Here is an 11,881-nt window from a genome sequence, read left to right on the forward strand (position 1 = left end):
AGACATTAATCCAACATGAACTGCCTCTCGAAGGGTTTACGGCCTTTGAAGTTTTGAAGTGTGTACGGTCGTGAACTGGTTTACAGCCAATGAAGATTTGCAAATTTGAAGGGTGCACGGTCGTACACTCAAGAACAAGGATGATGAATTCGATGAAAAACATGTTCTAGATGCTCCAAATCAACTCCTAATGACGATTCTCGGTGATTTTCAAGGATAAGGGTGTTTTTGGGGTTTACGATCAAGAGATAGAGAGAGAAGGAGAGAGTTTTCGGGCAGAAAAGTGTAAATGAGGGGTAGGGGCTCGTATTTATAGGGGGTTTGCATGGTCGGCGGTGGGGTCCACCCGACGTTGGCCGTAAACGAGTGTACGGCCGTACACAAGCTTACGGCCGTAAACTCACTTAGGCCGAAAACTGTTTGTTTTTTTTCAAGAAAACTCGGGTTTTTCGCGCGATTTTGGTCCCGACTCGTATAAAAATTTAATTATATAAAACTAGATGATTTTCTAAACCAAGAAGTTTGACGGGAACTTAATAAAAATTCAAATTTTATTAATGGAAATCGATTAATGGAAACGGAAAAAGGTTCGGGCTGTCACAGCTTGCAAGGCCCATGTTATGTTATTATGTTATTATGTGTATGGTATGTGGTAGTTTGGGGAGAGTTACTAAGCTTTCTGCTTATAATTTTCAGTTTTGGTTTCATTCCGGTAGCAAATGGAAGAGCTCGGGATGACCAGTGCATATACCATGATTTTAGCCTTGGATGTTTTTACTCTGATATGTTTGACAAATGTTTATGATGTTTTGAGAAACAATGACTTATGATTTTCATGTGATGTTTGATAACTATGGTTTTATTAATAATTGAAAACGAAATTTTTGGACCGTATTTTTGGGATGTTTCAGATTCATTCAGGTCATTCAGCAGCTTGAGGTGAGTTTCCTCACTGTGTTTAGCGGGTCGAATGCACCAATGTTGGCCCATGGGTTGTATGCTTAGTATGCTAGTTGTCTGCGTGACTCTTTCATGTGATATGTGTTTATATGTTACCGGGCAAGGCCCGATGCCGGGCGGGGCCCGGTAACCATTATGTATGCTATTTATCTTTGTGATTATTGCATGTGTATTGTTATTATGTTTATATGCTTATATGTGTACCCGGTGGGGCCCGATGACGGGCAAGGCGCACTATATGTTTGATATGTATGGTATGTGGTATTTTGGGGAACTCACTAAGTTTTGTACTTATGGTTTTCAGTTTATGCTTCAGGTACTTCTGGTTCGAAAGGGAGGAGCACGGGATGATTGCAGAGCACACACCACATTGGATTTTATGATGATGTTTTGGGATTTTACCGTTTTACTAATTTAAAAATAAAATGTTTGGTTTTGTTTATGAGACGTTACAACCATTGTCCGACATAATCAACCAATATTAAGTTGGCATGTAAAACATGATCCAAATAAATTCAACAAGCAATTTAAGATGTTTAAATCTCAAAAATTATTACGTATAATATTGGGTGCGCTAATAACTCGTTTTATAAATTTGATCGAATTTAAGGTCAATTATCTTAACTATATTCGAGATAAACAATTATCTCTTGAAATCCAAAATTTCCATCTCACATCATCAATGTTTTGTGATGCATTGATGAAATTCATTTAGAAATTCATTTCATAAATGCATATTTGTTGTGCCTCTCTACTTCCTAGTTTAAATGAGACTGATTAAAACCAATAAAGATGCCATATACATAGGCAAATTATCTTGAGTCGGTGGATTTTGAATTAACTAAATGAAAAAACCATTATTAGTTCTCGTTTCATTAGTTCAACGAACAAAACTCATGTTTAGATTCGTTCATTTATTAAATAAACGAAAATAAATATTTTTTTTTCAAACAATTCAAAACACTTAGATATACGTTCTGTTTGATTACCATTATATATTAGTCCATAACTCTAAATTTAACAATGAAAATGTTAAATGATATATTAATCAAAATTTTATTAGATAATACAAATTACTTTATTATAATATAATATCAATTAAATAAAAATGGTTGGAAAATACATAGTTATTAAACTTATAATAAATAAAATTAGAGAAAATATCCTAGGAAGGTAATGAACTGTTAATTTTGTTTATATTTTGTCCTTTTTTTTGTACACCATATATCCAATTTGTTAAACTTATTCACATATTATCCTTGCGACCAGCTCCGGTAGGTAAAAATATAATTAATATATGAACAGTTTCAAAAAGTTTGATGATATAATATACATAAAGAAAATGACTAAATGTGAATTAAAAAGAGCCTCCCCACCACCTCCAACACCACAACCACCAACGTCACTGCCACATCTGTCATCTCTACCTCCGTAATTGCCACTTTTACTGCCACGACCTCCACTACCAACACCTCCACCTCCACTTTCACCACTGTCACTACCTCCACATTCGTCACCACCACCTCCACCTCCACACATCACGGTGGTGGTGATGGTGATGGTCAACGGAGATGGAGGTGGTGGTGGTAGTGGTGGCGAAGGCGAAGCTGGTGGTGTAGGTGGTAGTGGTAATGGAGGTGGATGGGGCTGGTGAAGGCGAATGCGGTGGTGAAAGTGGTGACGGAAGTGGTGGGGGAGATTTTTTTTGTTCACATTTAGTCATCTTCATTTTGTACAATATATATCCTCAAACTTGTTAAGACAGTTCATATATTACTCTTTTTATTAAGTAGCAGGTCGCAAGGGTAATATGTGAATAGGTTCAACATGTTGGATAATATATAGTATACAATAAAAAAAAGAAACTAGATTAAATGTGAACAAAATCAATTGTTAATTACCTTCAGGGTCATTTTTCCATAAAATTAATATATTAATGGTAAGGTTTAATAATAAAAAATAAAATCTTTGATAAAGTCTCAATAATTTTTGTCAATTTAGGTTTAATCTTAATTTTTATGTTTAAAACAAAAAGTCATAAATATTTTAAATTTTGCACAAATTAACAAAAGAGACCTTATTTTTTTTTAATAGAAAATGATCGATTATTATATAAATTAAGATAATCGAGATTTTCCTATTAAAAAAATTAATTTTATAATTAAACCATAAACTAACCTAAAACATTAGGACTTTATATAAGATTACCGTAATAACATTGTAAAATATGAAAGTTTAAATTAAAATTTTGATATAACGTAGACGCTTAGGCTAGACGATGTGGAGTTCGGATACCTCGGCAAACACCGCGTCGTGCCTCTCAACATGGAAAAAATTGCAACTCTTTCGGCAATAAGTTACCGAGCTTTCTCCCCTATTTCCTTCATTTAACTTTTTGACCAACCAATCATAATGCCTTTATTATTTTTATTTTTTTTTTCAATTTTTTTTAACATGGCATAAATGTCACGCCAAGTAAATGCAAAATTTTAAAGCAGTGTGGCAAATCATAGATGACGCCTACGTGGACCGTAGCAAACTTATCACCACTCCCTCTCCAAGCTTATATGTAAATAATTCATCAATTGTGATTTGAATGAGTTGAAAGATTTGATATTTGTGCAACCATTCTCTTCGCACGTTTTTGACTCTTGCATTTAAAATCCCCCGTATGCCAAAGCATACCCCCTTCAAAACAACCATGGCAGATCCTCCTACTCATTTCTTTAAGTTCATCCCTCCAAACTTCAAATGTGACCTCGTAAGCATTTTTATCCGTCATTCACTTGTAGGCTCTATATATTGCTTATACATACCTTTCTTCTCAGGTGGACAATAAGTTGTATATATGTATTTGCAATCGATTCCAACTTCTTTTTTGAACTGTGGTAGGTGCTTCAAAGCGACACTGAGACAAGGATGTCAAGAATGGTCAGTGGAATTTGATGACGGGGTGTTTGGTGATGGTTGGAGTAGGTTTGTGAGAGAGAATGGAATGCAAGAGTTTGATTTTATTGTGTTCAATCATCAAGGAAGCATGGTGTTTGACTTTTTAGTTTTTGACCAATCTACATGTGAAAGACAATGCCCGAAGTTACTAGACGAAATGGACGTAGAAGAGCCTCTCTCAGAATCTGATACGATCCGTACACATAGTAAGCTTTCTAGCATTGCACGCTACATTGCATTAGTTGTACAATAGATTTCGACAATTCTTTAATGGATTGTGGGTTTAATTTATTATCTCTGTCTGGTAACATTTCGAATTTGCCTTCCATCTATTCTATAAAATGTTAACCAGAAGGGCTGAAGAAACTGAAAAAGCGAAAGGGGAACGATTATACATTTCAACACCATGAAAAAGATCAAGTAAAAAAGGAGAGTGGTTCGATAAGGAAGAAGAAAAGTAGTTTGACTCTTATCAATCATCCATACTTTATTTCAAATCTGATGCCTTCTAACTTCAAAAACTCGGTTCTGGTAACTTGTAGAACCCTTGTAATTAAATGTTATGGTAAATCAAAATAACTTCTACATTTTCGTTCTAATTATTTACAAACTATATTTTTTATCTTATTTCAGCATCTTCCTATTCTCTTTTCGACACCAAATGGTCTAAAAAAATGGACAAATGATTATTAGAGATGACAAAGGTCGATTATGGGAAGTTCGGTTAAACAAAAAAGACGAGAAATTTTTATATATTGGACGTGGTATTAAACCTTTTACGGTTGCGAATGGTTTAAAGGAAGGTGATGCATTCAAGTTTGAGCTCGTTGAGAAAGAGAAGGACAAGCCTCCCATCGCTAACTTTTCTTGTATTCATGGTATTTTAATTATTTATCTTCAACTTAGTTTATCATTTCTTCGAATCGATCTGTGTTAATTTATATATGTTAAGAATTTACTGATTTTGCGGTTTGATTCCTTCCGAAGAAGATGGATGCCGGTACTTCATGGGCCAACTGAAGTTATACAGCATACAACGATCAGAGCTGGTAAGATATTTTGTAAAGTGTAAACTTTATATGAAAGAAGCTCATCTCGATAGGATTTATGTTCAAAAAGTATTGAAATCCCTTGCAAAAAGACCTTATTGGAGGGGATAGTTTAGGAAATTTTTTACTAAGAATTGTGGTTATTGTATTTGTAGTATCTGCCACAAGGATTTGCAAGGTCTTGTGGGTTAATCGATAAGAAAAAGATATATCTCAGAAACGTAGAAGACGAAATGTTATGGAAGGTGGAGTTAAGGCACTCTAAGAGTCGGTATTTTATAGGACGAGGCTGGAAAGATTTCTGTGTTGCAAATGGATTGAAGGAAGGAGATTGTTTCAAATTCGAGGTCGTTGACAAGGGGGAAAAGCCCATAGTAAATTTTTACTTACAAAAAAATTAGTTAAAGCTAGCTAGGATTCCCTATTTTTATTCTTATAGATTGCTTAAAGCCTTTGCTCTACCAATTATGTGCCTACAATGTTGCAATTCGAGAATATTTTTACTAATGAATTGTGGTCAAAAGAATTCTTAGGCCTTAAATCTCCTGCTTTGATTAAGAGGATGTGGTAGAGGATAATAATACACAAATATAAGTTCACGGAAAATAAATGTTTATACTTTATAAGATCAGAGCACACGAAATATATCCATATGGCATATGTATGAGCAAATTGAAAATAATAAGAAGCTAACTTGGTTTCCAAATAATAAATACTATTTGACACACATAAAACAATGAAGTGTGTTTAAAATCAATAATTAATAAAATATATCTAATAATCAAATAAGAGTAATTTGATAATATTAAAAACTAGGTGTAAAACCTGTATATTATACATAATATACAGGTTGATTAAATATTAAAATTTTAATAATAACTATTTTTTAAATAAAATTTTATTAAAAGGAATAAATAAACATATTAATTACAATTTACTATCATATTTATTACATTTAATACTTTACATATATAAGTAAAAGTATTATGTGGTTTTTCAATTTTAAAAATTGAAAAAACTCATAAATTGACATGTAGATATTATTTATTTAAAAAATATCATAAAGTGACAAATGTCAAAATTGATAAGAGAATGACAAGTGACAAAATTATTTTTATTTATTATGGATGATAGATGATAGATATGACAAGAATCAATTTTGAAGACTAGGTAGTCACACCCAACAAAAACATAGTGTATGCAATTTTTTTCAATCGAGTAAGATAAACATTTATAGGTAGCATTTTTTTTTAAATGGACTAGCAAAGCGAATAAGATCACATAGGGAATGAATGGGGAAAAACATCAAGTGTTTCAGTCTAGACTTTGGCGCGTTTGGTATGGAGTTTATGAGAGTTTTTGGAAGCTTTTAACTTTTTTTTTAAAAAAACTTCGTTTGGCAGCAAAAGTTTTTAACTTTTATTTTAAACAAAAAACTTTGAATCTAAAAGCTAGTTTAAATAATATTTGAGAGCTTTTAGTTTTTCAGAGCTTTTAGCTGTTAGTTTTTAACTAATTTTACATATTTAAATGCTAATAACTATTTTTGTGAAACACGTCTTGCATAAATAAAAGCTACAACTTTCAACTATCAATTAATTATGCCTATTGTTAAACTAAATAAAACAATTTGCCTTAGTTTCTTCAAAAAGCACATTTGGTGAAGATGACTTTATGTTGAAGCTTTTATTATTCCGTGTTTCCAAAGTATCCAACATGTCATAAGGAAGATCATTAGGAGAAGTTTTTTATTCCTTCATTGGTTTCTGGGATAACATTGACTCATTGAGTATGAGAGGATGGAATTAATAGTTTTGGGGTAAAATTGTCCTAACGACACCAAGTAGTGATAAGGTTCCAAAGTGAAGCAGCAAAAGTGTATGTTATTAGCAGACGATCCGCTATTTCTTATGTGGCCCAATATAAATGGAAGTTGGTGTTTTGTATCTCGATGACCCTTCTCGCTTATGAAACAAGTGTCAATGTTGTATAAATCTCGATCCCAGTTCTTCAAGCAAAACAATTGATTTTTTATGGGGCCTACTTGTGCCATGCAATATCTTTGCTCAATCGTTGTTCTTAGGGAGTTAATAGTGAAGCATCATGAATCATCGACATGACCATTAATCTGGTTTATCAAAAAAAATGGTTAATCATATTTGTACAAACTTGAAACTGACCCAATTTCGCTTATGTTTTGAATTGTTGGTGATTGATATTGGTGATGATAGTGAAAGGAGTTGGTGATGGTGGTGATTGGTGGTGGTGTTATTGGTAGGGTTGATGGTGATTGATGACAATACCGATTGTGATTAGTGGTGGGGCTGATGGTAATTGATGATAATATTGATGGTGATTAGTGTTGGTGATGACGATGATTAGTGTTGGTGATAGTGGTGATTGGTAGTGATAGTGATGATGTGGATGATGATTGATGACAACGGTGATGGTAATTGGTATTAGTGATCGTGGTGATTAGTGATGGTGATGGTGGTGAGGCTTATGGTGATTGATGATGGTAGTGATGGTGATTAGTGGTGGCCCTGGTAGGGTTAATGGTGATTGTGATTGGTGGTGAAAAGTGAAAGAGGTGGTGGAATAATAAATAAAAAAGAACGTTACCGTTTTGGTCCCTATGGGGTAGGGGTGGGATAAAGGAAAAATTCTCATATTTCAAAAAGTAACAACCAATGCGTTCGTTTTTAACCACTCGGGGACCTCTGGGGCAAGATTTGGAAACCACAAAGACCAATCATATTAAAAACTAAAAAATTGGACTAAAAGTGAAGATTGGGCAAAACTGAAGGACCAAAACTTTAACTTACTCAACATCTTATTTATTATGTGCATTAATTTGGTATACAGCTTCTTTAATTGCAAGGCAAATGCGATCGAGGGTATGTCACACCAAATCTCCTGCAAAACCGCCATGGCAGATCCTCCTACTCATTTCTTCAAGTTCATCCCTCCAGGCTTCAAATTTAACCTTGTAAGCATTTTTATGCATCATTCACTTGTACGATTTCCATTTACAAACTATCAATGGAACCAATGCGCATAATTTAGCCTACGGTATATTCTTTATACGTACCCGTTCTTTTCACCTACACATTAAGTTGTATATGCATTTGCAGTCGATTCCAAGTTATTTCTTGAGGAACCTGAACCGTGGGAGATGCTTCAAAGTGACACTGAGACGTGGGCGTCACGAATGGTCAGTGAACATTGACGACGGGATATTTGGTGATGGTTGGAGGAGATTTATGAGAGAAAATGGAGTCCAAGAGTTTGACTTTATTGTGTTCAAACATCAAGGAAGCATGGTGTTTGACTTTTTGGTGTTTGACCAATCTACATGTGAAAAACAATACCCAAATCTATTTGACGAAATGGATGTAGAAGAGCATCTCACAGAATCTAATACGATCTGCACACATAGTAAGCTCATTGAAGGTTTTATCAATTTTGTTTTATACTTGGCATATCAAATGGTGAATATTTTGAGTTTGAGTTTCAATTTTGTATGAAATATTGTCTGAAAGGGCCGAAGAACCTCAAAAAGCGCAAGACGAACGATTATGCATATTCTCAAGACCAAGAAAATTTTCAAGTAAAGAAGGAGACTTATTCAAGAATAAAGAAAGCAACTAGTTCCACTCTTAACAATCACCCATACTTTATTTCAACTCTGAAGCCTTGTAGCTTCAAAAAATCAGCCCTGGTGACTTTCTCTTTTAGAACCCTTAAATCTTATGGCAAAACGACTTAACTTGTACATATTAATCTTAATCATTTACATATTGTAGTGGTTTTTTTTTCAGCATATTCCAGTTAAATTTGCGATACAAAATGGTTTAAAAATTGGAGAAATGATTCTTAGAGATGATAAAGGTCGATCATGGAAAGTTCAGCTGAAGAAAAAAGAAGAAAAACGTATTTATATTGGATGTGGTCTTAGAGCTTTTCGGGTTGCCAATGGATTGAAGAAAGGTGATGCATTCAAGTTTGAACTCATCGAGAATGAAAAAGACAATCCCCCCATCGTCAACTTTTCCCGTACTGTATTTTCTTTATCTTCGATTTTGTGTTTCAGTTATTCGAATTGATTCATGTTTAAGTCAAAAAAGAAAATCTGATTATTTTATGCGCAGTTCTAAAGAGCAACCCGATTAATACCGACAGAAAAGCAAAACTTGAACAAAAGGAACTGATTCCTTATGAAGAAGATGTCCTACCCTACTTCAAGGGGAAATTGAAATCCTGCAACATACGACGTTCACATTTGGTAATTATTATTGTTTCCCTTGAAACAAGACGTTTCTGGAAGAGATAATTTACGAAATTTCTTACAAAGATTTGTTATTATTATAGTATCTACCACTACAGTTTGCGAGGTTGAATGGATTAATCAACAAGAAGCAAATGATTCTGAAAAATGTCGAAGATGGAAGGTCATGGTCTCTCGAGATACAGAACCATAAGAAAAAATTCTATTATATAGGACAAGGTTGGAAGGATTTTCGAGTTGCAAATGGATTGAAGGAAGGAGACTGTTTCAAACTGCAGGTGGTCGACAATGGGGAAATGCCAATTGCAAACTTCTACTTATTGTAAAATTTAGAACTCCTTTAATTTTGTTAGAAAGACTTATACGGAGTATTATGTTTTTCGTATTTTCTATCGAATTTCTAAGTTTAATGTGTTATTGCACACCTATTTTCTAACGTGAATTAGACATGACATATAAATAAAAACATTTTTTAAAACAAAAGAGACTTTGAAACCGAAAATATATCATATATCATGTTTGATATTTGCCGGTTTAGACAAATTTATATCACTTTATCCATAGAAATAAGATAATCTTAGTTATATCTTTTGATTTATATACGTAACTAGATTATGACCCGCGTTAAACGCGGGGAACGTATAAGAAAATTCATATAAAGTTACAAAAAGCCGACATAATAAAAAAATAATATAAAGTAACATAAAAAAATTAATATCATTAAACAAAATAAAACATAAGTTGACGATTAAAATATATTTCTACTTAGCATAGTCACTATTAAAATCTGAACAAAATGAAAATACTTCATGAGAACGATGTACCGGAACGACATAGCCAATCATATTTCCTTTAAAAAATTAAGGAAATTGTTTCGATAATCTCACCATTCATGTACACCGGCATTGTAGTTACTAACATCTATTTTAACTCATTGATTCTGAATCAAAACCCAAATACCCCACAAACGATCTCCACCTATAGAAAAATATCTCAATTTTCCGTCAAACTTGATAAATATCGATGCATACGAGTTGAAATCATTAATAATAGAAGATGCATATATCACTAAATATTCTTCTAAATATACATCGAATCGCAAAATGTCATTGTTAGACAATAAGATGTAAACCACATACGATGGATGGGTGATCTTGTACTCATTATTTTTATTGCCCGGAGTGTACTCTATTATTGATTTGATGGATTAAAGTGATCTGATAAGTCGAATTGACAATTAATAAAGAAAATAGGAGGTAATAGTCGTCTTTCAATGTGTATCAAGTAAAAAAAATTGATATTGTATACGTAAAAAGATTGGAATTACTAACCTCGTGTATTTCTCGGTATCCTGATTCCGATGTTGGAGAGCTTTGATGTTCACAGTGAATAAAAGTAATCGTTAAGGAAGTCACATACAATATATATACAGAAGAAATTTAAAGACAATTTTGGAAATTATTACCCATATATTATAGTTGTCAACATAATCGTTTCTATACTTAATTTCAAACGATGCATAAATAGATTATATGTTATTTACTATTAAATCAACCTAAAAATGTAATAAGATCATACCAAAATATTTTAAAATCATACCAAAATTAATCGGATTCTTATGACATAATAATTAAAAAAAATCATAATCATCTTTAATATATAAAAATGACATTTTCGTAATTAGTGTCAATTCCAAATATAGTTAATTTCTATTTTGTTAAAACTAATTAAAATTATAATATAATATACATCTAAAAAATTATACCAAAAATATTCAACGTCATACCAAAATTAATAAGGTTTTTACAATATTTTCATTAAAATAAAAACATTATATCATACCATATATAATTAGAATCTTAACATATCTCTCGAATTATAATTAAATAATATCTATAAAATAAAAGTTAAATTATTCCTTCATTTATTTTAAATGTTAATAAAATTTTAAAATAACCAACATATATTTAACGTAATTTCATCTTTAGTTATAACTAATTGTAATAACTAATCAATGTTTCACAAAAAACTATTAATTTAAAAAGATAGATGTTTTATTATAATTGTTAGTTAAAACTAATATATACATTGTTATGATATTTTCAAATTCAATTTCTCAAGCATAAACTTTTCAGCATGATATTTTCAAAACATCAGATTGAAACTTAGATTGAAACTTTGTCAAATTACTAAAATGCCCTGATCATGTTTTGTATTTTTAAACCAAAACGTTGCAAAATAGCTAAAAATGCCTCTAATCATATTTTTATAATTTTAGATTAAAACATTTTTCTATTTCAGTTTAACAAAAATAATTAGATAAGACCAAATCACGCACAAACCAAAAAATAATTTTTTTTTGTTTTATAAAGACGTATACACAAATAGCAAAGTACTTTGCTATAAATAAAAAAAATGAAAAAAAAAACTATAAACCATACAGTTGCACCAAAAGCCAAAAAAAACACCAAATTTTCACAAAGGAATATGAAACTAACCATATAAGTCAGCAAAAATGACCCAAAACAAAGGATTAATGTGTGTTATTGCGTTAAAATTAACAAAAATGCCCATGTACTGTTTCGTAATAGATCGATATACTCCATCAAAGTCATTTTATGCCAGAATTCTACTG

At 32.1% G+C, this 11,881-nt stretch overlaps 1 protein-coding gene across 1 annotated transcript; it reads left to right on the plus strand.

Moving 5' to 3' along the window:
* The first annotated feature begins 4,591 nt into the window (after positions 1 to 4,591).
* Positions 4,592 to 9,597, plus strand: LOC145115852 (B3 domain-containing protein REM10-like). Its single transcript, XM_079052214.1, has 9 exons — positions 4,592 to 4,787; positions 4,897 to 4,958; positions 5,114 to 5,229; positions 7,824 to 7,947; positions 8,093 to 8,396; positions 8,501 to 8,679; positions 8,780 to 9,014; positions 9,110 to 9,243; positions 9,330 to 9,597. The coding sequence occupies exons 1-9, from the start codon at positions 4,592 to 4,594 to the stop codon at positions 9,570 to 9,572; spliced, it is 1,593 nt and encodes a 530-aa protein (XP_078908340.1). The 3' UTR covers positions 9,573 to 9,597.
* Positions 9,598 to 11,881: the final 2,284 nt, after the last annotated feature.

The sequence above is a fragment of the Lactuca virosa genome, chromosome 1 (genome assembly GCF_052849685.1).
Source record: "Lactuca virosa cultivar CGN04683 chromosome 1, Lactuca_virosa_CGN04683_v6, whole genome shotgun sequence".
NCBI lineage: Eukaryota > Viridiplantae > Streptophyta > Magnoliopsida > Asterales > Asteraceae > Lactuca > Lactuca virosa.

What these genes read in the sequence shown, in the direction of transcription:
- LOC145115852 (XM_079052214.1), top strand. Translation starts at nt 4,592, where the DNA reads ATGATTATTAGAGATGACAAAGGTCGATTATGGGAAGTTCGGTTAAAC. An exon ending in GCATACAACGATCAGAGCTG is followed by an intron (nt 4,959 to 5,113) that starts GTAAGATATTTT and finishes TTGTATTTGTAG; the next exon opens with TATCTGCCACAAGGATTTGC. An exon ending in TTAAGGCACTCTAAGAGTCG is followed by an intron (nt 5,230 to 7,823) that starts GTATTTTATAGG and finishes TTTGGTATACAG; the next exon opens with CTTCTTTAATTGCAAGGCAA.